This window comes from Sorex fumeus, unplaced genomic scaffold, assembly GCF_029834395.1.
Source record: "Sorex fumeus unplaced genomic scaffold, SorFum_2.1 ptg000035l, whole genome shotgun sequence".
Taxonomy (NCBI): domain Eukaryota; kingdom Metazoa; phylum Chordata; class Mammalia; order Eulipotyphla; family Soricidae; genus Sorex; species Sorex fumeus.
The window spans coordinates 25659211-25687097 of NW_026606092.1; the positions used below are offsets into that span (position 1 = coordinate 25659211).

General features: G+C 33.9%; 1 protein-coding gene across 1 annotated transcript in view; it reads left to right on the plus strand.

Annotated features, from left to right (window-relative positions):
* The window catches only part of LRP1B (LDL receptor related protein 1B), a 1985988-nt gene that overhangs the window by 1785832 nt on the left and 172269 nt on the right, over positions 1-27887 (plus strand). Inside the window, exons 67-68 of the mRNA XM_056117551.1 lie at positions 20411-20527; positions 26686-26792. Of these exons, the coding sequence (XP_055973526.1) occupies positions 20411-20527; positions 26686-26792 (224 nt within the window). The remainder of the gene's footprint in view (positions 1-20410; positions 20528-26685; positions 26793-27887) is intronic.

Here is a 27887-nt window from a genome sequence, read left to right on the forward strand (position 1 = left end):
GTTCTACATACATAAGAAGGAGACAAATTCAACAATGGTGCAAATGCATTGCATGTAAGTCCATGGGCAAGTCAGAGTCAGTGAATTAGCATGGCTCAGAGTAGTAACTTGCCGTAACTCATTCACCAGTAAAAACATACAAAATTTAAACTAAATCTAACTCCACTGCAGAATGTGTCCTTTTAATGCTGCTGCTGTTTCAACCTCTTTAAACTACAGGAGAGTGGGGAAAGACAGAAGAATTATGAAAGCATGGAAACCAAAGTTTAAGGAATGTGAACATAGGCGGGATCTTAACTTCTGGCCATGACCCAGGTCAGCTTCAAGAAATAAGACCCAGGTCAATCTTCAAGAAATAAGTCATAGAGTTATGGTGAGAAATAGACGCCTGACTCTTCTGAACATGACCCTGACCAGACAGGTAACTGTAGAAATTTAATAGAAAGTTGAGGGTCAGAGCAATAATACAGTGGATGGAATACTTTCCATTCATGTCGCAAAACTGGGTTTGATCCCTGACACTGGGCTAAAGTCCAGCTTGAGTAGAAAGTCAGAAGTAAGCCGTGAACAGAAGCATGTATCACTTAATCACTTAAGTGATTAAGTGATACATGCTTCACTTAGTCACTTAACTTCCCGTTAATCGTCGGTTTGCGCGAGCGGGCGCCAGTAACGTCTCCATTTGTCCCTGTCGCGTGCTAGCGTAGCCCAATGGCATCTGTTCGCTCTGGGAACATGAAGGGCCTCAAGAAGCACGTATGTCTTGATCAGGAGCCAGAAAGGCCCTTCGTGGCCAGCAATAGAAAACAAATTGTCTACTGTTGCCTTTTTGGCAGATCCAAGTGTTGGGGTAAAATGCCAAATAATAATGGTGGGCCAGGTGTCAAAATATTGAATGTAATCAAAGTAGAGAGAGAGTAATGTGGAAATCATCTGCCCCACAGGTAGGGGGAGGTTGTGGGAGGGGGGTATACTGGGGTTTTTGGTGGTGGAGAATGGGCACTGGTGAGGTACGGGTGTTTCATTGTATGACCGAGACTTAAACCTGAAAGCTTTGTAACTGCTCTCACAGTGATTCAATAAATAAAATTATAAAAAATTTTAAAAAGTAAGGTGGAGTTCATGCCCAATTCAATCAGCCTAATCAGTGGCTGAATAAATAGCAGCAGTCCTACATTTAAAAAAAAAAGAAGCATGTATGGAAAATAAAAATAATAATAAAAATTTTTAAAAAGTAGGAAGAAGAAAGAAAGAAAATTAGAAAGACGGAAAGAAAGTAGAAAGAAGGAAGGAAAGAAAGAAACAAAGAAAAAGAAAGAAAGAAGGAAGGAAGGAAGGAAGGAAGGAAGGAAGGAAGGAAGATGTTAAATTTGAATCCATGTTTTTTAATTTTTCTTTAGGAATAAAAATAAAACATTGTATTGAATGAAGAATTAATGAGCTTCCACAGTTAATAATAATAAGAGATGGACAGTTGGAGCATTATTCAGGAAAAATATGAGCTTTCAATGGATTAAATAAAAACTCACCAAATTTTAAATACCATGACAAATAGGGTTCTCTTTTTTATTATTATTAATAAACATGACAGCATTGCAAACTTTCTGAAAAGAATCAGTTTAATTATGTGCCAGATCTCCTGTTGAGATGAAGATGATATCTTACTTAAGGTAGAACAAATAGTTCTGGAAATGACATCATAAAGAGTCTGCTTTTTTGTCTGTGAATATCTTTCGAACAAATATAAGCGGCTTTACACATTCTATTTTCTACAGAAACATCCTTAATGTTGTATGTAATTTTATTTTAAAATGGCGAAACATTTCTTTTTAGATGATTTCCACTTACAATAAAATGTAGTACTTTTGAATTTTTAGCTATATGTAAGTCAAGGAGAGGTAAAATTTTTCACCAACATGCTTTACTGAAAGTTATGTTGTAGCAGAAAACTGAGGTTAACACTGATTGATTTCCTATTGGTAATCTCAGTTTAGATTGATTTTTGAGCATTTATTTTCTCTAAAGCAAGTATTCTAAAAAAATTGACAATGAAGGAAATAAATGTTTATGTGAAATATATAAGAAATATAACAATAAAAACAAAGTATTGGGCTGGAGAGATTGCTCAAGGAACTGAGCACATGCTTTACATTTGCAGGAGACCTCGGTTCATTTTCTGGCACCATGGTCTCATGAGAACTACTGAGAGGAAACTCTAAGCACAGAGCAAGAAACAGCTCTGAAGAATCACCAGAGATAGACCCCACCTCCAATAATATAAAACTAATCTTTCTCAGCATGTTAAAAATACTTCCTAACAATTTAACGTGATAGAATTTTTGTGTACGTGTGTAAGTGCACATGCATTATATTTAGTTATTTTTTTTTAGCTAAAATGGTGCATATAATTTACTATCATTCAATTTCTGTTGGGATTATTTTAAAACCCATGTTTACTACAATATTTACCTGTTTATAACTTATATGTAAAAATATCCTAGCGTTCTATTTAATGCTTGAAGTCTATTAGATGTAAAAATAACATACTTTAAGAGTTTAGTCTATCATAATTCTATATTATAAACATGTTTTAGGGATTCTTATGCAAAGCATCTATTTAATTAAAGTAATATAATCTAAACTGATAATAAGTCATCATATATGAATTAACATACATATAACATTTGGGATATGACAAAAACAAATAATTTGTCATATCATTAACTGTCCATATAATAATAAAAGTGTAAATTTCTTTAAATTTCACTTTGTCTAGATGTAACAATGAACAACACTTATCATAAAAACAGAGATCGTTTTATTCGCAACATGATTTGCATTTATTCCATGGACAGTCTTTAAGTGAAATCTTGTCACCTTCTGGAAACAAATGAGTCTCTGGCACTAAATCTATTGAATACTCAAGTTCACTTGGAAACAGATTCTATTTACTTAAAACTTCTAAAAACTAATGTATATCTTAGTTATATTTTTGCATTCTTATACACATTTGAATGAATATTTTTCAAAACATACTATATCTTTATTTACACATATTTTTCTAATTTAATTTTTCAGATAAGCAGAAATAAATGCTCATTTCGTAGTATACATAATGAGTTCTATATAGGTCAGTGGCTTTAGTCTATATCAGTGGTTTTCAATCACTGTGTGTGAACCCGTGCTGGTTCACAAATCTAGAAAGGTTGAACCGAATGTTTTACTGAATATTTTTATAGGTTCTGGAGAGCAATTTTCTCTCTTACTTCAACAACATAAATGTGTCATCTTTTGTAGGTAATCGGAAATGATGTTCGATCTCCTGTGTATTATTTGCCTTGTTTTTTATTTTATTAATTTAATTTTTGTTGAATCAGTGATATACACATTTACAAAGTTGTTCATGGTTGGATTTCAGTCATTTAATGTTTCAACACCCATTCCTTTACTCGTGTAATTTTCTCACCACCAGTGTTTCCCGTTTTCCTCCTGCTCCATCCTTGTTTTTGTGTATTATATTTATAAAACTCATATTCTCTCAAGTCCTCAGTGAGTCCACTTATATAATATTATGACTTATCTCATATTTACGTCATTCCATCTCTTTTTATTGAAGAACATTTGTTTAAGCAGCAAATTTAGCAATACAATTTACACTAGTCGTTTTTACAGTAAATTTTGTATAATGTTTTATCAAAACATATATTAGAAAATATTCAAATTAATCTCTCAGGGCAACAATTGGGTATCAGTCTGTGGATATATTTTTCAGAAATTCATAATTAATCTTTAACCTATTGTGAAAACAACTTGATTGATAATTTCTTTAATTATAAAATTAACTTTTTGTTTCAAGGTACGGAATGCACAACATGAAATATTGGTATGCCATAGTGAGGATAATTAACTTTTTTCTCACACATTAAAATCTGTAGTTTTTTCTATTTTTCTCCTGAGCATTTTTCTTACAGTTTATTTTTAAAATTAGAACCCTTTACTTAGACCTCCGAAGAACTTTTCGCAGATGGGTTACAGTACCAGGGAGCCACCAGAGCTTCACACATGCAAGGCATGCCCCAATATTTGGACTGCCACCTAACCTTTAAAATTTTTGCATTTTAATTGTTTTTATTGAGACAGGTAACTTAAGGTTGCTGTTATTTTTTGGTTTTGATTTTATGATTTTTCAGCATGTATGTTCTGAACTGTGTAATACACAAATTTATCTTTAATTATCATTATTTGAACTGGAGCGATAGATAGCACAGTGGGTAGGGTGTCTGCCTTGCAAGTGGCTGGCCCGGGTTCAATTCCTCCACCCCTCTCAAAGAGTCTGGCAAACTACCAAGAGAATCCTGCCCGCATGGCAAAGCCTGGCAAGCTCCTAGTGACGTATTCAATATGCCAAAACCAGTAACAACAAATCTCACAATGGAGATGTTACTGGTGCACGCTTGAGCAAATCAGTGAACAATGGGAGGACAGCGCTACAGTGCTATCATTATTTGACCTTTTGTATCTTTTAATTTAAGAGAGATGTAAATTGATAGAAAAATCGAATTTCAGTTTCTGGATCTCTAACATCTGACTATTCTTATTAGAATGCTATGTGAGTAGGACACTTATCTTACAAGCAGCTGTCCTGGGTTCAACTCCCATAACCACATATGCTCCCCTAGATTCCATCAAGAGTTATCTCTGAGCACAGAGCCAGAGGTAAGCCTTTAATAGAGCCAGATATGACCGAAAACCAAAACAAAGCAAAAAACAACAGCAGCAGCATTGAAATGCTGTGTAAAATAAGTGCCTTAAATATTTTTATAGTATAGTTAGATAAAACTGGTGCTACCAATGAGATTATAATTAATATTTTTATAAGTTTTTTGACCATTGGTATATCAATAAAGTTTTTTATTAAAGAAAAAAATTACACACAGAATAATATATTGCTATGAGTATATGTCCGCTGTAGAAATTTTTCACACAGGAAAAAAATAATTCATTTTTGATTCTACTATTGGCAAAATTTAATGTGCTTCTTAATAATCACTTTTCATATAGTTAAAAAACTGGAGGTCCCATAAAAAACTAAACAAAAATATATAAACTAGGCATAACATTATATTTTAATCTTATTCTCATGGTAAAGCTACATTAAAATATTTAAACGATTTAATAATTACATAATTGAAGTTGAGATAGCACTTGAAAGTCACATTTTCTTATGAAGGAAATATATAGATGCCTAAATTGGAAATGGTTCCGGTAGATTAGATGTCCCTTATGAAGATTTGCTCACTTTTCTTTGTGCTGAGTTTATATTCTCATTCATTATATTCACATGGTCCTATAGCTACAGTCAACTTCAATGTATTTGCAATCAACTTCCACTGTAAAATTTAATAATTTGATGATATGTTTTGTATACAATGGGATCATGCTTTAGTGTAATATATTTTTTCTTCGACATGAAGACAATATAATATGAGGAGCAATTGTGTATCTTTATTATGTATACTGACATACCTTAAATTTGAGGGCATATTTGAATGAGCTAATTTAATGCAGATTTAATGATGACATATATTACTTGTTAAGACACTTTGCTTACTGAGTGCTTCTAATGGTCATATTAAAATGTGAATTTTATTGGCACCTTTATGATAATTCTTATATTAAATTTAGTTCAAATATTGTTTTTTTCATAGCCTGCTGTGTCTCTGATAAATATATTTCTTTAGTATATGCAATATTATTATTGGAGCCATACAGGCTTATTAAAAGGTGAATAAAGACATCTTACAGGGAAGTGCACTGTTAAGGTTTTTAAAGACATTTGGAAGTAAAGCCAAGCAAACAATCATGTACTGTAAGCAGAATCTTTAAAAAAAAAAAATCAATACCTTGCTGACTAGGCAGCCAATGAGGAAATGGTAAGATAAAGGCTAAGGTGATTATTTATTGATAAGTATTACCTAGTTGAACTGTAAGTCAAGTAAGGGTCAAATTCTTTGCTAAAGAGAGAGAAAGAAAGATGTAGAAAGAGGAGGAGACAAATAATAGAGAAAACTATAGTATTTCATTTACTTTTAAAATTAATTTATTTTTCAGAATATAACATATGTGAAATGATAAAAAAAAACCTGACAAACAAAAATCAGTTTGTGAATATTAAATGTTTCTGTTTTTGTGCTTTTTTGTTTGATTGGGTGCTACACTTGGAGGTCCTCAGGGCTGACTCTCACTTGTGTTCAGAAATCATTCCTTTGGGAGACAATATAGAGAGAAAGGAATAGCTGTTGTCATTTAGATGTAGTACCAAGCAACTTAATCTAGGTACTACCTCTCTGATGCAGAAATAACTAAATTTAATGATGCAAATGTTGTGGTTTTGCTCATATTTATCTCTAAGTTTATTCCTTTTTTTAAATGCACAGATAGCACATATTTTATTCTTACATAAACCTGTTACAGTATCTGGGTTTCATGCTGAATGCAACTGGGCTTTTCTTAAATTGTTTTTGGCACTGCTTTTGGCAAGTATTGAGATATGATCAGTTCTTGGAGTACATAGAACTAAAATGTTACTGTAACATGATAAAAAAAGGAAGTAATAGAGAAAATTATTTTTAGGGAGTCATTTCTGCTCCATCGATGAAATAGTTTTTAGTTATTGGAATTATATGATGTAAATTCAAATTGTGGCTTCACAATTTAAAACCTGTGGATCTTAGGACAATGCCATTAATAATCTGAGCTTTAATATTCTTAAGTATTCAGTATTGGCTTGTTGATTTGCTAGGAAAAATGCATGTCTCAGGTCTAGTGTTGAACCTAGCACAGAAAAAACATTCATTCAATATTAGCTGACACCATTATATATAAACTAAAATATGAAATTAAAGCTAGAATATTAAAACATAAATACCAATTAAAATAATACCCTTTAACAGTATTCATTAATAAATCTCTTCATAATCCCAAATCTTACTATATGTATCTCAATTTCAATACAATTAAAACATGCATTTATATTTAAGAAGTAAACAATTTTAGTTGAAATAGAGGGCTCTCAGCTACCTCTAGTATATCAAATTATTGATCCCTAGTCAACAAATATATATATATATATATATATATATATATATATATATATATAATGTAGCACTGTAGCACTGTCCTCCCGTTGTTCATTGATTTCCTCGAGCGGGCACCAGTAGCGCCTCACAACAAATTGTGAGACTTGTTGTTACTGTTTTTTTTTTTTTTGGCATATTGAATACGTCATGGGCAGCTTGCTCAAGTTTCTGATCTCTGGGCTGGAGCAATAGCACAGCGGGTAGGGCGTTTGCCTTGCACGTGGCCAACCCGGCTAACCCGGGTTTGATTCCTCCCCCCTCTCAGAGAGCCCGGCAGGCTATGGAAAGTATCTCACCCACACAGGAAAGCCTGGCAATCTACCCATGATGTGTTTGATCTGCCAAACACAGTAACAAGTCTCACAATGGAGAGATGTTACTGGGCCCACTTGAGCAAATCAATGAACAAGGGGAGAACAGTGACAGTAACAGTCAACGAATCTTGTCACTATATGCTGTTTATATAATATAGCATTCTAACTGTTCTTTCAAAGGTGAATTTTACTTATTCTTTTTTATTAATTTGTTTATCACTGTGTGTATGGCACTCTGCTGATTTTTTTTGTATAAATACCAAAGTTGAGAAAAAAGGTAATTATCCAGAATGTACAGGCCAAAGAATTTGATGAAACAGTTCCAATATCTGTATTTCTATATCGCTGTAATTGTTTAATGAGTCTCTAGATACCCATGTTTATTTAGCATAACCATAACTTAGTGCAGTAAATGCATGAATAATGTCATTTTTTCTATGTCTATTTCTTCTAATTCTGACAAGTGAAAAATTATTTTTGTGACAGATGTCACAAGTTGTATTGGTTTTCTCCAGAGACTCTGGTCTCTGATGTGTATGTGAGATTCACTGGAGTATCTAATTTTTCTAATTCTCTGGAGTATCTAATTTTTCAATAGAGTGAGTGCAGGTGGGATTGTGTGTATGTCTGCCCTGTGGTGTAAATTCTCCCCTTCGGATTTTGTTGGTACTCCTTCTTTTTCATAACTGATGGAATAGATTCCCATCATCAAGACTCTGAATTGGAAAAAGAGACTTAGAAAATGAGTAGCTGTATCCAGATATCCAGATAATTTCTTGTTATATGAAGTATTTGTGTCTTTAATTAGAAATGTAGAAATATTTTTGTGACTGGAATTATGCTATAGGAAATTCACTAAAGTTTGTATCTATTGGCTGAGGATAAAATCAATTTCACTAAACGTTGTTCTGCTTAAAGACTGTTGTTTCTAAGTACCAATAACAATAAAAAAATAAGAATTAACTGAACCTGAAATTCATTTGTCTGAAATAGGTGGCACCAAAAGTATATGCTTTCTCCCAAGAGGAGAAATAGTGAAGGGGGTCTAGCCAGATGTGTGCGCCCCTCCTCACTATCGGCTGATGTAACTCATTTGAAATGAGTCTTTTGCTCTAGCTATTCTATCTCCTTGCTTTTGTTGGACATTCCAAGTCTGTTTATTCTAGAGTCTTGGTTATTTGCAGAATGTCTTTTAGGAGCTGAAGAAATAGTTAAGCAGGTATGGGGCATACCTTGCAGGCAACCTGCACAGGTTTGATCCACAAAACTCTTTATGGTCTCTTAATCCCTGCCAGGAATGATTCCCCAAATGCAGAGCCAGATTGAGCCATAAGCACTAGTAGGTGTGGCTCAAAATCAAACAAAAAATAGAGTACCTTTTATCCCAGATATGTTGTGAATAATTTTTTTCTCTATCTGTAAACCTTCAAAGTTACTTTCCCAATAGACAGCATTTTCACATTCTCCCCTTGAAATTTACCTAACACACATTCCAATTGTCCTCTTATTTATTTCTCTTGATAGTGTTTCTTATACAACAATAAACTTCTTTTAATCTTATTAATCTTACCACTAACCATTCAGTGAGAGCAGGGATATATATACCTTTTTTTTTCTGTTTGTGGTATAAATCCAGCTGCTCAAAACACTGCCTAGTACATGGTAGAAATTGATACATGTTTGTTGAATAAATTATTTCATAAATCCTTTATAATTTACATTTATTCAGATTAGAGGCAGTATTCAAGGGGATATGTGTTCAATTTATTAACTAAAGAGATGATTCTACAAGACACTATGACAGAGGTGGGAAAATTAAACAAAGGGAAGAAAACAACAGAACATACATTTTTAAGCAGGGTTACCATGAAAAAACTCTACAAGATAGTTTTGGACATAAATTATCCCCAACAAGGGACAGTGGTGGATATTTATTAATTAACCCCTGTCAGTAATTGGCTCATATTATTTATTACTGATTAATTTTTTCTGAATTTTTTATGGTAAAAGGAGGCCATCAAAGCCTTTAAAAGACAACAGAATCCAACAAAAAGCCATGTGTACTTACATTAGAATCCCTTGACTTTTCATGAACTGAGTTAGAGGCACCAAATAATGTATACAGGGCTCTAATAAAATCCATATTTTTTCCATACACTAGAACATATGGTGATTCAAGAATCTTTTATTACTACTATATTTGAATGACCCTCAAATAGTCAATTGTTGTTCCTCTTCTATTCCCACTATAAATTTTCAACCAGACTTTTTTGTATTCATTCGGGGGCCAGAGATAAACTGTAGAGGATAGGGCAATCATCTGTCCTATGGTCAACTGGGGTTCAATCTCCAGCACTCTATATGGTCTCCCAAGCTTTGCCAGAAGTGATTCCTGAATGTAGAGTCAGAAGTAATCTCTGAGCATCAAGGGTGAGATCAAAAAAACAAACAATTTTGTTATTCAACTATCAGATATAAAGAATATTAAATTTATTTTGGAAATAAAAGTTTTGACCAAAGGGCATAATGATGACTAAGTAAGCAAAGGGGAAAACTCCATTTTATATGGGATCTTCAAAATTAAATAATACTCTAAGATTGATAAATGTTGGTTACTATCATCTAACACAGCTATTTCTCCTTCTTGTTATCATTTTTCAATGTTTTCTTATTTTTATTTTATTGTATTTGGACTATAGCAGTCAGAGTGGTAGGGCATTTGCCTTGCATGCGGCCGACCCGGGTTCGATTCCCAGCATCCATATGGTTCCCCCACCTCCCACCCCCAGCACCACCCAGAGTAATTCTTGAGTGCATGATGAGCCAGGAGTGACCCCAGTGCATCGTTGGGTGCAACCCAAAAAGGAAAAAAAATTGGCCTCTAGATAGTTTTATTGCTAAATTAACCTTTTTCTTCTTATATTAAAGTCTTTTGGACAGGAAGAATTAATTTTCAAAGTATTATGCGCTGTATATCTATTCGAGAAAATAATACTGTATTTTAGGTGCTTGCATATTATTATCTATAAGAGAAAGGAAAAGAAAGGTATAATGAAATCTTTTACATGTTCTGAATTAAACCTAAAACTACATAGAGTTAAAGAGGTTACTGAGGAAAAATAAAATGTGTCATTCAGTTTTAGCAATACTAATAATCGCAGCATTAGACAGTTAAAACAATTATTGTATACATTTCCATAAATTATATACATGAACTATTATAGTATTTTTCTGAGAAAAATTGACAAATATCCATGAATTTATATACAAAATAGGGTATTTGCTGAGAGAAATTGACAGCTTACAAGTACTGAGAAGCGGTGGTTAATGCGCTTGCCCTGCATCTTGCCCTCTATGCTTCAAATCCCTGACATATATGGTCCCCCAAATACCACAAAGGATTATTCCAAAGCACGGTCAGGGATAGTTGACTTTTCTACAGGTTGTTGAAAAGCACTTCTTGTAATGCCCACACTCAAAATAAAAAACATTACTAAAAAAAGGATATAGAGAATGTTATGCTTGTATAAGTTTAAAAAATTAATATTTATGAACTCATGTGGGAGTAAAAGGGTTAAGACATTTTCTTTCATGATCCCTGAGCCCAGTTTGTTTTTTGGTACTGCATATGCTCCCTCCAGTTCCCCACCTCCCAACACACACACTTCTAGGAGTGATCTCTTAGCACAGTGATAAGTAAGCCCTACATAGTAATAATTCACCACAGATAATTCACTACTTCTAAGTATTTAATTTTACATAGTAAACTTATTTTTTATTCTTACTATTCTTACTAAGTTGCTGTTCATTTAATTATTACTTTAATTATTGTCAATCACTATATATTCAAGCCACTTTATTATTATTATATTTATATATAAAAATTATATATAATTATATTTATACACACACACACACACACATATATATATATATATTTGCTAGAGCGGGCCCAGTAACATTGTAAGACTTGTTACTGTGTTTGGCATATCGAATACGTCACGGGTAGCTTGCCAGGTTTTGTCATGAGGGCAAAATACTCTCAGTAGCTTGCAGGATCTCCGAGATGGGCGGAGGAATTAAACTCAGCTCAACCAGGTTGGCCATGTGCAAGGCAAATGCCCTACCTGTTGTGCTATCGCTCCAGCCTATGAAATGAGACATAAAATGAATGATAGTAAGTGGTATTCTAGAAGTAACTATAAGTATCTTTCAGAAAATATCTGATTTTATTTATGAGATATTTTCACTATGACATATTTACTTTGATTTTTAAGAATCTAAGGTGTCCTTTACATGAATGAAAAGTGAGTTGAATATAGCCTAATGCCTCTGACCACAGGTCAGATAAACTAGACTAACGGAATCAACTGTATATTCAAAAACTATTTTAGAAGATAATCTGCAAATAACTCAAATTCATTTTTCTTTGCACCTAAAATGAAACGTAGTGTAAATATTTTAAAAACACTGCTAGAGAGATATTAAGGTTAAGGTGCTTGCTTGGGACACAACTGACCTTGGTTTAATTGCTGGCACCACATGTGGTCCCCCAAGTACTTCCAGGAGTGATCCCTGAGCACAGAGCCAGGAACAAACCCTGAACACAAAAAGGTGTTACATTCTTAGTAAAGAAATAAATAATAAAAAATAAAATGAAATGAAAGGAAAGAGACTTATTATGTTTTTTTATTTTTTTCTCTAAGGCAGGTTGTGGAACAAAAGTAGAACTGCTGGAATGTAGATACCAGAAAATCTGTAACTAGTGATCAAGGGTGACTTTGAAGAGAGATTCCTATGTCTCTGTAATATGGAAATTTGAGTTTCTCTTCATTTGTGGTCTACCGATGTAAATTGGTTTGTGCAATATTTCTATACAGTCTGTCAAGTCTACAGGCTGTTGAAAAATGATGAATGGAATTGCAGTGGCTTGGCAGATGATGTACAACATGTGCTGGTGAACTTGAGAAAGGGAGATAATAACTGCTTCTCCCACTTCATAACCATAAAGTTACAGTACAAATTTCTAAATAAGAAAAAAATAAGAAAAATATCATTGTCAAGTGCAATCGATGGCATTGCAGTATGTAATATGACACTTTCTAAAACTGCATAATGCAAATTCAAAAAAAATTCCACTGAAAATTACATTGCATCGACATGCAATTTTTAAAATGTCATTATTGGAGCTTCTAGAAAACGAGTGTACTATAGATTCACTTCTTTATAAAGAAAACATGTCATTGGTGATTTGTTTTACTTTATAAGTCATTCCCTTCTCTACCTGGGAGAATAATGTAAAAGTTAAAAAAACAGTATCCAAAAGCAAAACAGAAGTAGAAGTATCCCACTGGGATAAGCTGCAGCTGGCATTGTTATTCTCATGCCTATGCATTCACTATTCTTTCCACTTTAGCTAGAATAACAGGTTGTGTGTGTTAAGTGCTTATTGAGTAATACTGCCCTGATTGATGAGAAGTAACATGAAATTAATTTTCAGATTCACCAAACACATTACATTACAATGAAACTAGAGCTTTCTGGAAAATCAATATTGCTAGTGGCTATAATGGCATGTGCCCCAGGTTGAAAATATGTAACAAAAGGGCATATTTGTGTCATCTTTCTTTCTCACAGATCTGCATCTACAAATCACTTTTAAATGGAGACTGATTTTTTTTATTTTTGTGGAAGGAGATTATATTTTCCGAGTAATTATAAATCAATAAAATACCTTGAAAATTATGCAAATAAGCCTATACAGTTAAGAACATTAATCTTGTTTAAAAATAGCATGGGCTCCTGATATTAGTGTTCTTAACACTAGGCTGATTTACATAATTCTCTGACTGCTTCATTTTTATGCAACGGTATTGCTTAAAAGTAGTCTGGTGTTCATATTACTCACGGCTTTTATTGATGAAGGACAAAAATTCAGAACAAACTAGTGTTAAAGTAAACTGTCCATCTTGATTCCACAGAGTAAATGCAATTGACTTTAATATAAATTTCAACCCTTGCATTTATGGAGTCTTAAGTGGTTTTCCACTTTCTCACATCTAAACCCTTGGCTAATTTACTTGTGTGTTTTCTGAGATGGGCGCTTTCTGCATGGTTTAAGAAATGCCCCTGGGAGAACTGTGATCATAATATTCGCAATTTCCCAAAGGAAAGTTTAGTTTCTTATTTAGGAGCCACAGAAATCACCACAAATTGGACCAGAATGATAGCACAGTGGATCAGGCACCTGCTTTGCACAAAGCTGACCTAGATTCGACATGCCATATTGTCCCCTGAGCATTGAGAAGAGTGATTCTTGTATGCAAAAACTGAAAAAAAAATGAGCACTGACAAGGGCAACCCCAAAACAAAAACAAACAAACAAACAAAATGAAAGTAAAGAAATCATCACTGATGGCTTTAATTTGCCTTCAGATTATTGGCAGAGACTCCTATCTGGTCTTTCTCCATAACATTTTCACTTCCTCTTTAAAAACAAAACCCTAGACCCCAGACTGGAATTTTTCAATCTAGAATACATCATCCTATTTCCCAGTTCTCCTTGATACATTTATCATGTGACCATAGAAATGGTAGCAAAAGTGTTAGGTGGAATTTCACCTGTTTTAAGAGTTTTTCCAGTGTAGATGGACTTGTTTCTCTACCTATCTGCATTTTCTTCTTCGGACTGCCAGATGATGTTTCAACTGCTGCAGGTCTTCTTAGTTCATCAGGTGACCAAGAACAATAGAAGTCATTAACTAGGATGGTGGAGCAGAATGACAAAATGGGAGTGCGTAAAAACATTGCCTATGCACCACACAATTCCAGTACTGGCTTCTGCATATTTAAGAATAAAGAAAAATAATCATCTATCCAAGTGAACTCTTCGGGCCAAATCTAACTGTGCTTAGTAAGTTTTCCTGGGTCTGTGCACAGAAATCAAACACCTAGTGGTGCGTAAGGGAGCATCTAGAGCCAGGGATCGGACCCTACTTGATGCAATGTAAGGCCAATGCTTTAACCACTGTGCTCACTCTGCAGCCCCTAAAATACGTTTAAGAAGTGGAATAACATGGCTATGATGGACAGTAATGTTCTAGATAGCATGTATTATTTGGTCCTCCCTAGACAGACAGTGGAAATCTGTGAATAACTTCTTTAGGAGGGGGAATTTTAGTTACACACACACACACACACACACACACACACACACACAGAAACCAATAACAGCCATTTAAAGATAATAATATTATATACTTTTTCTGATCATTTCAGTCAAATAGTATGTGCCAGTAAATTCTACCTGCCCAAGAAAATAATGATGAAAATGTACTCACTTTCGCAATATATGTATTATATATACAGATATTTGTATATACATATATATGCAATCCAAACCAATATAAATATATTTGTTTTCATAAAATGATAATCAAAACATTAAAGGAAATTTTCAGTATGTTCTCAGATTTTTTAAAGTTGGTTAAAAAATTAATACGTTTAAGCAGTATTTTTGATAGTTAACAGATGGTTGTACTGCCCCCAAAGGAAGACAAAATCTTTTACAAAGGATAGCATACCGGTTCTAATTTCTGTTCTACCCACATGTTTTTGAGCCCATGATATTACAGTCTAGATCTCATTACAAGAAGGACTTGCTATAATGTGAAGTCAATTTAACTGTGAAACTTGTTGATTTTGTGTCAGAGTTTTAATACATAGTAGCCATTTCTTTTAGTTAAAAAAATGTTGTTTTGTGGTATCAGAACTATCTTCATCATCGTGCATTCTGAATTGAAAAGGGAATGTTTTTATTAAAAAAACATTGATAGAAAAACTCTAATAGCCTCAGATATTTCTTAAACCCATTCTAACATCTTATTCCTAACTTACCTTTAAAATGATTGTATGTAACAGTACTTTTGAATTAATCCCTATATGTAAGTTCAAGATGTAAATTTTTGCCATTTTCTTGTAATTGGCAACTGACAACATGACAAATTTTCAAATGATATTTCATTTTCTAAAACAACTGAAACAATGTTAATCAGTGGGTAAATTTAATTTGCTTATATAAGTGTATTAAAATACTACTTTTGTGGGATATCTAATATACAAAATAACATCTCAAAATATATACATAAGCATTGTTCTACAGATTTATTGATGAACTGAGCATTTCCTCAACTCACATAATGTTTTTATTTTGTCCTATGCTATAGACTTATTAAGAAAAGAAAAATATATGAATATGACATTTTGATTGTTAAATATTACTGGAAGCATTTTAGTTGCATACTTTTATTAAGGATGTTAAGAATAATCGTAAGGAAAGCCTAAAAGCAAAATTTAAATTGCATATTTTTAAAAACTGCCTTTGGCACCTTTTAAGCAATCAAATTTTAGGAAACACTCTTGTTTACATTCTATTTTATGAGTCACATGTATAATTGTAGTTAGAGTCTACAGGGGGATGCTAGTTTATTTATATGTTTTAATGCTAAATTAAGCTTTCAAGGTGTTCTCTTTTGGGAGGGAGGGCAACACTAATTTTACCTTTTTTTCTGAGATACATGTTCATAGTAGACAAGATAAATACATTTTATTTTGTGTCTTAGGTAATATGAATATTGTTATTACACTTAAATAATTATCTCTGAAAAACCAATTAGTGTACATGGTCAAACAGAATAAAAATGGTTAGGGCAGAATGAATATATACTAACTTTAAATGAAAAATAAAGAATCGTCTATATTGTATACAGATAAAATCATATAGCATACAGATACAAACACATAAAATAGGATAATTTGTGTATTATGCATCTTGCGTATATTACTAGCTTTTAAGAAGTAGAACACAATACATATGTGTGTGTGTGTGTGTTTGTGTGTGTGTGTGTCTTCTGTGCGCAATCTGATTCCTGGGTCTCTGGTGGTTGGTGGAAACAGACAGGGCAGGGGAGGGTGGGGCTCCTGATTATAATCCCTTTGTCACCTGTGGTTGGTGGGAGCAAGCAGAGAATCTCTGTCCCTGAGTTCGTTGAGCCTAGCGTCCAAAGTCTCAGAGAGTTCCGCTTATCTTGTTCTGTGGGTCTTCAGTCGTGCGTGAGTCTTGGCCGGAGCTGCCACACGGGTCCAGAAAGCGTCCTGGAGTGTGGCGGCATCTGGGTAGTGGAGGTAGCGTCAGTAGTGGAGGTCTGCCAGTGGGGTATTTTCTGGGTGGGGTGGCACTGAAGAGTTTTGGTGAAATGGTGTCACCCTGCCGAACCCCTCTCTTGACATCAATGATTACTTCTGCCTATTTCTGTCATCTACAAGTTGTTCTCTCGAGTCATCCTGAATAGGATTGGCAGAACACTAGATGAAGGACAACCATGCGAGCAAGCCGGGTTCCGCAAAGGATTCAGCACCATCGACCATATCCACATGATAACCATTGAGGTTTCTAGGTTTCAACGTTCATTGATTTAAAGAAAGTCTTTGATTCTGTTGAGACAGAAGAGGTCATTGAAGCCCTAGCCAATCATGGCATTCAAACTCAATACATCAGGATCCTCCGTGAGCTTTATTATGTATTCTCTACCTGACATATCAATACATTCTGATAAACATTCAATCAATCTCTCTCAACAATGTTTTGTAATTTTAATATGAAGATCCTACAGAATAGACTGGTTCCATTTCTAGGTTGTTGGCTTTTTGTTTGTTTGTTTGTTTGTTTAAGAGGGGAAACCAACCACAATGCTCAAGATTTACTCTTGACCCTGCCTTCATGGGAATACTCCTGGTAGGGCTTGCGGGTTATTTTGGCTACTGGGGATTAAACCTGAGTCAACCACATAAAAGGCAAGAGCTCTACCTGCTGTATTATCTTACCAGGTCCACCTAGAAATTTTTTATTGATACTGATATTAAAATTTTATTTTATTGTTATATAGATATAGAGATAAAGAAGATATAATTTTATCTTACGATTTTTATAAATTTAATTATTACTTCCATTAATTTGTATACTCTTGTATTAATTTTATTTATTATTTTATTTTATTATTTTTTTATTAGTGAGACACCATGAGATACAGTTGTAGACTTACAGATTTTTGTCCTTGAGCTTCATTTATACAATGATCGAGTACCCATCCCTCCACCAGTGCCCATTCTTGACCATCAATGATCCCAGTATTCCTCCCACCCCCCAACCCCCCATCTCACCTTGCCTCTGTGGCAGGGCATTCCCTTTTGTTCTCTCTCTCCTTTTGGGTGCTGTGGTTTGCAAAAGAGGCATCGAGTGGCAATCATGTTCAGTCTATAGTCTACTTTCAGCATGCATCTCTCATCCTGGGAGGATCCTTCCAACACCCTTTACTTGGTGCTCCCTTCTCTATTCTGAGCTGCCTTTTCCCCTAGCATGTGCAGCTGGCCTCCAAGCCATGGAATGAACCTCCTGGTACTTATATCGACTACTCTTGGGTATTAGTCTCCTATTTTGCTACTTTATATTCCACAGATAAATGCAATCTTTCTATGTCTGTCCCTCTCTTTCTGACTTATTTCACTTAGCATGATACTTTCCATGCAGTACCACTTGTATTTTTGTATTAGAAAAAAAAATCTTCTCTTCTGCCATATTTCCCACTCACTAATGTCTCATTGTCACCAGATTTTTAAATAATTTCTTTAAATGTGTTATCATGAAATTATAAAGGCCTTCATAATTGGGCTTTAGGCATACATTCTTTCAACACTGATCCTTTCAGCAGCGTCCACTTTCCTCTACCAAAGCCCTGTTCACCTCCTCATGCCATTTTCTTGTAATTGGCAACTGGCAACATTAACAGTATACTTTTACAAGAAGTTTTTTGTTTTTTAAATAAGTTTTTGCACTACGGTTTACAATACTATTGCTTATAGGGTTTTATACATAACACTTTATCCCTTTTAGCCCCACATGCCTATCTCCGATAAACTCTTCTCTCACGCACAGGTGTTACCCCTCCCTGTCCAAAATGTCAGCCCACTCAAGTGACCTATTTTCTACTGAGTTCTCATGCTTTTTGTTTACATTGTCTTTGGATGTTTGTTACTACACACAAAAAATATTTTTTTACGTCATATATATTAGAGGGATTATTCTTTTTTTGCCTCTCTTTTCTGACTTAATTTACCATGATACTCTCCAAGTCCTTTCATGACTTTATTTTGAAATGTCCTGGAATGAAATGAAATATCTTAAAATGTTTGCATTTAACCATAGTTAATTGTGTACATGTAACCATAGTTTCTTTATCCAGTCACATATTCTTGGAAAGTTAAAATTCCACTTATTTAATAATTTTAATTGTTTTACTAATTGTGGATAGTTGCTTGTAGGCTGTGTTCTCATAACAGATTACATGGTCTCATCTTTTGTTGCAATGTGACTTTTTTAAAATGCTTATTTTGTAAAATATATAAACAGTATTTTAAAAATAGTATACAAACATGGCAAAAAGGTATATAAGTATCATTAACATAGGATAATAGTTTTATAAATTATTCTGAGTGCCCAAATATAGTGACTATTTGTAAGTTCAGTACCAAATCCATCAAAAGGCATTGTTTGAATTCCAATTATCAGAAAATATTTCATGATTTACTAATATATATATAAATGTTGTATTAATAATTTGGCAGACTTTAAGCCATTTTTGAAAACTAAAGTAATTAGACCTTGTGGTATTTTGGGGGATTAAGTTTCTTGTCTTGCATGCAGCCTTTCTGGTTTGGTTCCTGGTTTCATTTTGCTTGGGGCATATGGAATTGTGTTCAAGCCTTATTCTGGACTCTGCTTTGAATACTCAGATCCCTGGCATGACCCAGGGATCTATATGGGGTGTCAGGAATAAAGCCTAGGTTAACTGCTTGCAAGGCAATTGTCCTACCTGCTGTACTATATCTCCAGACCCTATAATAAGTATTTTAAAGTGCCCTAACTTGAAACATACCTATATATTATAATTTTTATTAACTTTATGCAATCTTGATTCATTAAGCTCTTATTGCTTAGCTTGATTCACAGAGCAAGGTTAATATTATTATTTAGAAGGTTAGAACTTTAAATCTATTCAATTACAATCTTAACAAAATTCCAAAGCTATTTGTATGGATATTTATTGAGTTTAAGAAGCAGTTTAAAAAGATACAAATGGAAATTTCTCACGAAAATTTAAAATTATCTCACCTAATTTTAAAATAACTTTGTGAATCATGATTTCAGATTCTCACTCATTAAATACAACTTAGAATTGTTGTATTTATTCAGGACTAAAAACACGTTTTGGATATTGCCTTTACTATTTTCTGAGAGTGAGAATTTATTCTATGTTCCCAAACTTCCTAAGAAACTGTTTTATCGTCTCTAAAGTAAAAGACTAGATAGACCTCTCCTTATTACTTATGGGAATTATTTAGAGGTACAGTGAGAAGACACTGCTAAGTTTTGAGCTAGGCACAATGAAAATGTGTCAATTAGAGCAGTTGCTATAGGAAGAGTATAGATAAGAACTTAGGAAGAAAAACTGACAACCTTTGAAAATAAGTGTTGATCATTTCTCTTGCCTTTTCTTTTTTAGAAGAAAAGAAGACTTAGGAAGGGTGTATTTCAAAGAAAAGGACAGGTTTCATCCTTTGGAGTGTATGATTTATGTTGACATTGACTGAATAGCTGCATTAATTGTGTTAGAATCAGTCTATGATGAAAACATGACTGATAACAACATAAAATCAAAAGCTTAATTTTATTCCGGACTTGGAATTTACCTAAAGCAAACTTTCAATGTATCCTAAACATGCATTTCAGTTAGTAATTGAATGACAGTGAAGAAATGTCATATTCTTTGCAATTTGGTAGTCAGGGTTTTGTGAGAGATGTCTTCATGGAAGTCAACCATGTAAAATCTTGTTCTATTACAGATAAAAAGACATGTGGGCCTCATGAATTCCAGTGTAAAAACAACAACTGTATTCCAGATCACTGGAGGTGTGATAGCCAAAATGACTGCAGTGATAATTCAGATGAAGAAAACTGTAGTAAGTAACTCTTTCCTGAGAACACTGCAAACTTGACAACCTGTTCAATAAGCAGAGTGACATTTTTTAGTTCAGTTAAGGTACGAATTTTAACTCATATGTCTTGCAGCTCACATTTTTAATGCATATATTCACATTTGGACAAGAGATATTCAGACTAACTTGACCTGAATCTCAAATGGTAGAATTATTGAAATGTTCATCCTGGGAGTTAGTTTCTTACAGTTACCAAAATTGCTATGAAAGTATCTTGAGCTTTAATGCAAACCATTAGTATGCAATGAAGGGAGTCCTTGATGCAAGTTCATACAAAGAGCTGAATGATGTGGAGACAGTACAAAACATATAATTCTCTAACGGATGGTATTCAATTCATTTCATTCTCAAATCCTTTTATACTATGGATTCACTCAGGAGCATACTTTACTGCAATATCATTTATTCTCTCTGGAGTAGAAAGTGGAATGCATATTCAGAATTTTTTTTCCTGGAAATGGAATAACACTATTATCATTATACGCCTCTTACATTTTATATAATAAATTAAAAACAATATTTATACAGTAAAATCTTTTACTAAAGTATGCAAAATTTATGTAAGTTTCTCAATATTGTAACAATAATTTCTGGGTATATACTTTCTTGGGAATTTTACATTGCTGTTTATATAAAAAACATATAACCATATTTAAAATAAGATAATAATTATATTCCATTTATTAAATATTTATATTCTGTTACTTCCAAAAAAGATTTGATGATAACAATAATGTTTTCCCTTATCCTCTTATATATTGGAATAATATCATTCATTTCCCAGAAGACAGGGGACAAAAATGAAATGTTATAATGGTTATATAAAGGCATGGAATTAATAAAGTCATAGACTTAATATACCACTTGGAATTCAGTTTGTACATTATTAACTAATTTTTGAATAATTTTCAAACTTTGTCTAGAGTTTGATAATTAAGCATAAAAACTCTGCATCATTACAATTATGAACAGTTCAAAAATAGAAACCTTTATTATTCCCTCTTCACAGAGCTATCTCCCCACTTATCATATTCTTTAAGAAAGGTAAAATACACTGCAGTTATTAGAATAGTCAGATTTCCTTTAATTAGCATTTTCAGTAACTGAAAACAGAGCAATTATGTGTTTGGTTCTCAGATCTTATAACATTATTTAAAATAAAAATCTAATGGGAACATGAACGGTAGGAATTCAAACAGTAGTTGAAAAAAAGGAAACGGTTATGTACATGGGTACTACTTAGTTTATTTGTATTTTAGATTTAAATACAGAAAGACACTTAGTTTAGATTTTAATGTATAATAGTGTTAATTTTCAACAAGGCTCCTGAAAAAAACCTCCATTGGATATTGAGAGCAAAGGAGGGTAGACTAAAGACAATTGTGTATACTGATTTCCTGCCTCATCCTTTGTTTAAGTGGTTATTCCAAATGTATGAGATGTTAAGTTACTGCTCTAGTACACTAAGGAGAAGAAAGAAAGGTTGATAAAGCCTGTGTATGTGTCTGTTGGGGTTTTCTAAGTGTAAGAATATAATTTTGCTGACATAGTCTAAAAAAAAAAAATAGCCCTTGTTCTTAGAAAGCAGAGAGAAGCACTGACTCTCAGGTGTCACTGTTGAACTTAACTGATCATTCACTGTAGCCACAGAGCCCTTGAGAGAAGGCAAGTCAAGTGGTGGAAGTATAGTGTAAAATATCCAGTTACGTATGATTCTCTTTTAGTTCCTATTCATCTACAGCTTGTGACCTGTAGGTGAATAAACAATATTGTTGAATTTGCAGGAAAAAGATAACAGTGACCAAGATGAAAGTGTTTTATATAAGTGGACATATAGATGGCACAGTGGTATCAGAGTTTTATAATGACAACTAAGTAAATGGAAGAGAAATAATCTTGATCTTGAAAATTAAAAGGTGTTAGAGTTTGGAATTGTCTTTAATAAAACAGATGAAAGCTCAAGAGTTAAATAATAAAATGCTTGCAGTTCTACGTAGACAGAGGCTGAGTCATTAAAGATCAATAAGGGAAATGTATATCTACAGGGAGCACCAAAAATAAGTCATCTGGAAGTCAGCATGACAATAATATTTTTGTTTTGCTATAATGTTATTAAGGCATTTTCAATTTATTATATCTATATATAGAATTATTATAGTCACATATATTCACACACATAGAGAATAGATCTGCATAGCTGTTTAGATGTCATCAATATATGCAAAATGCCAAGGGTGTATTTTTATGTATTTTCGTTTGATTTTGTGGTCACATACAATCTCATCATCTCATCATATCATCTCATTCCTACTTTAGACAAACTGGCAGGCTACCGAATGTAACCTGCCCACACGGCAGATCTGGCAAACTCCCCGTGGCGTACCCAAAATGCCAAATACCAGTAACAAAGAAGGGTCTCATTCTCCTAACTCTGAAAGAGCCTTGAATATGGCACTTAAAAAAAAAATCTCAGGGTTAGGACGAAGAGACGTTACTGGGGCCTGCTCGAGGCAATCGACGAATAACAGGATGGTTGTGATTGTGATTGTGATACAATCTATGGTGCTCAGGGCTTGCTTCTGTCTCTGCACGGGGATCAACCCTGTCAATTATTTGGAGACCATATGAAATGCTGGGAATTGAACAGGTTGGCTGCTTGTGTTCAAGGCAAGCTCTTTACCTGCTTTACAATCGGTCCTACTTCAGTTAACATATTTTCTGAATCACAATGTCAGTGGTATGCATTTTGGTTGATACCTGGTAATTTCCTGTTAAGTATTCAGAAGGAACATAATCTCAGCAATGCCTTCTCCATAAAATAAGAAATTTCACTATTTCAGTTTCATAATTTGCATCAAAAAAGTTTAAAAATACTTGAAAAATCTTACCTATGCAGTTTCTAAAGATACAAATAAGTGCATATGGTAAGTACTCCAACTAGTTGATATAAAAATAAATTATGTCATATCTATCACATGCGTTCCATATACCCTAACCCCTGTACTGTCTCCCTGAACCTGACATTTGCATTTTTATTATTCTTTCTAAATATGTGATTGAGATATATGTGAAATATATTTCATTATTTAAATAAAAATCTTTTTTTGAGATGTTCTTTCTGTTAATCAGTTGCCATGATTCACTATAATTTCTGTTCCCTGTGAATATAACCATGTCCCTGAAAATAGGAATGTGAAAGAACTTTGTTATTAAGGGTCAATAAGAGACAAGGAGTTGATTGTATTGCTTATCTGAAAAAAAAAAGGTCCAACAATAATGGAGTTATGAGGACTCATTGAATTGTTCAAGTTATTATCATTATCTCCAAATGTTGTCTAATATCAAAATAAATGCTTTGTATTTGGTAGTTATTAGTAGTGTTATACTTGGCAATGTAGTGGTAATTTGTTCAATTACATATTAAGAAATGCTTTGAAGGATATTTTCTCATTAAAGCATATCTAAAGACATTGTAAAGGCCAGAAAAAAAAACCCTAAACCTTGCTATTATCATGGTTTTAAAGTGTTGAGAAATGAGGTGCAAGTTCAAACTCGTGTCTTTTTTCTCTAGTATTCATAAGGGTACTGTATCTTATTCATAGGCTGATCTATTTTATTTTTTTTATTTGATTGCATAATCACTTAACAAATTTTTTTTGAGGGGAGGGGTTGGAGGGCACACTTGGCAATGCTAAAGCATCACTTCTGGTCTGGCTCCAGGAACCATAATGGGGCTGTGGCCTTTGAATCAAGTTGAACTGCATGTACAAGTGTCTTACCCACTATAGAATCTCTTCGGTCTCCTGGACATTCACATTTGAAAATGAAGAAAATCTCTGAGTAGAACAAAGCAATGCATGCTCTGTTTCGCATAACCCTTCTAATGTTCTCATAGCTATCTTTATATATAAACATGTGCCTTTTTAATAAGAACAATCAAGATGTTCTGCTAGAGCTAAAAATTGAATGGCTGTATAGTGTCCTTGTGCAGTCTGACCTATTAGTCAGTTTTTTTGTTCATAAAATCAGGCTATAAACAGATGTTCTTTAAATTTAGTTTCTTCTACTTGTTCCTTTTATTATTCAAATAAGAGTAATATTGTATATGAGACATTATATTCACCATTATGGGAAGAAAAAAGAAGGAATTTCTTATCATCTCAAATAACATTTCTAGTCAAAGTTTTAAATTAAGTAAGGACAGGGATTGGAGATAGAGTGCAGCTACTAAGGCAATGCCTTGTATGCAGCCAAACTGGGTTTGATCCCTTATCGTACCCTGTTACTGCCAGATGTAATTCCTGAGTGCAAAGACAGGAGTAACCCCTGATCATTACCAGGTGTGGACCAACGGCCTCCCTCCAATAAAAAATAAGGGATATTTTCAGGAGACATAGTGATTACTTGTAGTTAGAATTTTCTGAAGGCCTACTTCATTATATATATAAATTATTCTCCATAAAGGAATTAAGTACAATATCAAGTCATACTATTTTAATGTCTTATGTTACATATTTGTAATATGTTTATGCATTATGGTGAATTAAATTTAAAATGTTAAATCATTTGTAATTGAAGATAGAATATAGAATAAACAATTGCATCTTCTTTAAACCTTGTTTTACTTCTTCAGCCATTACTCATCACTATATGTTATCATTCCTTTCTATGAATTTGGGATTATCTGAAAATAGGATTGAAGATATGTCATTAGAATATGTCATAAAAAATGCCAGAATCAAAGTCTACACTTAATGAACAAACCCATGGTAACAGTTAAAAAATGTTTTACCTAAAATAAATACACAAACTAGATTAGAATCCCAACAACTGGTGACAATTGCTATTGTATAATAATTTCATTATATGCTTTTTGTTTCACTTTGTCACTGAATTCTATTAAGTAGTAGCTACAGAACTTATTTTCATGGGACAAATGGTAGTATTGCAGCTAAGGTGCTTGTCTTATTGACCTAAGTTTATTCTCTCACAATCCCATATCGTCCCCTGAGCACTTCCAGGAGTGATCCCTGAGCACAGAGGTAGGAATCAGGTCTGCTTGACTTGCCCTCCCCCCCACCCACAGAAAGCAAAAACTTTTCACTTTTTGGTTGTCATTCCACTTATACCTTTAAAAATAAATTGAAGAATAGTTCACTATATGCCATAACTGCCCTGTAGCACTGTCTTCCCATTGTTCATCGATTTGCTCGAGCAGGCCCAGTAACATCTCCAATGTGAGACTTGTTACTGTGTTTGGCATATTGAATACATCACAGGTAGTTTGCCAGGCTTTGCCATGCGGGCAAGATACTCTCGGTAGCTTGCCGGGCTCTCAGAGAGCAGAGGAGGAATTGAAAACAAATGGGCCGTGCCGGCCACGTGCAAGGCAAATGCACTACTGCTGTGATATAACTATTTTACTTAATTTTTTTCTAAACAATTTATTGCTATATCAATAGATAACACAGTGGTTAAGATGTTAGTCTCATGTGTGGCTAATTGTGCTCTGATCCCCAGCACCCCATAGGACCAAACTGTGATTCCTGGCACTGCCAGGAGTGATCCATCAGTGTAGAACCAGAATTAATCCCTAAGCATTGCTGGGTATGACCCACAACACAAAATCACAAAAAATCACAAATCATTCTGTTAATCGTCGATTGCCTCGAGCAGGTCCCAGTAATGTCTCCTTCATCCTAGCCCTGAGATTATATTCAAGGCTCTTTAGGAGAATGAGACCCAACATTGTTACTGGTATTTGGCATATTGGGTACGCCACGGGGAGTTTGCCAGACTCTGCCGTGGGGGCAGGCTACATTCGGTTTGTCCAAAGTAGGAATGAGATAATAAGATGTCATAATAGGATGTAACTGTGGCCGTGCGATTCCGGGAGCTGGTTTTTATAGTCTCTGAGTCTTGGCCGTTGATGGGATTACATGGCGCCAGGGGGCCAGTTGGTGGGTGTGACCCCCGCCTACTGGACCCACAACAACAACAACAAAATGTTTGGTTCACTTGATTAACCTCTTCTGGATTCTCTCATTGTATCTCATCACTGATTTTAGAATGCAGTTTAATCTATTAGATTAACTTAACATTATTTTTTTTTCTGTCCTCAGAACCACAAACATGTACGTTGAAAGATTTTCTTTGTGCCAATGGTGATTGTGTTTCATCGAGGTTTTGGTGTGATGGAGATTTTGACTGTGCAGATGGCTCTGATGAGGTAGGCATCTTGGCAAAACAGGACAAAAATCAGACTCTATTTTTTTTAGAATCAAATTAAATGTTATTATTATTAATCCAATGTATATGATAGGAAGAGTTCTGAAATGCACTTTGTTCTAGACACACTGGATAAAGTTTTATATGTAAGTACTGTGCAGCAGACTTACAGCATAGGGAATAGCTCTTGTGCTATTTCTGACAGTTAATTTTATAGTCTGTTTTACCTCAAGTAGTGAATAACTGGGCTGGGAATACTATGTATGAAAACCCTATTCCCTTCAGTTGATGCCCTTGCCATTTGTGAATTTATTCATAAATTTACTGCAGTATTTATAGTCAAGACTAATATTTTTATGCATTTTAAATAGTTTCTTCTCCCTAGTCACTTTCTTCAGCAGATATCATCATATAAATTTTGTTGTGGATCATCAATTTTCATGAAACCACAGGTTTAGTTTTACTTAGATGATGAATCACAACACATTTATAAGTCTATGTACACACAGCCTAAGAGGAAAAATTTAGAATATCTCTGGATAATTCTGTGAACTTATATTGTGCCAACATTCATAATATTTCACACAATCCATTATTTATTGCATCCATGTGTTTGCATTTCAAATATTAATTATTTTAAGATGTCTTAAAAATAACACATGGCATGTTTATCTGCCACCAAGGTCTCCCTTGCCAATGTCAGGGAGAAGTTCAGAAAGAGTAGTTTGCAAGATTTTTTCTATTAAAATTCTTTATATTAATATAAAGTATATGGTACAATCCTTTGAAGGAAAAGCAAAGTATTTGACAGTGGTTTCATAATTCCTTCTGTGATATGAAGACTCCCATAGAAACCTGCTATTCAGATTAACATATATACTCCTCTCATAAGGCAGCCGTTCACATACTGACTGTAAGTTTGGCTGGAAATAATTATTTTTTGCTGCTCTACAGATCTTTGTGTCTTAGGACCATCTTTCTTTTTTAGGAAGTCACTATTTCCTGATTCTTTGAAAGTCCCGGAGGTCTTAACTAATTATAAAACACACAGAATCTAGTTTTTTTTTATAGTCTTTAGTTATTCTTATCAGAGTTG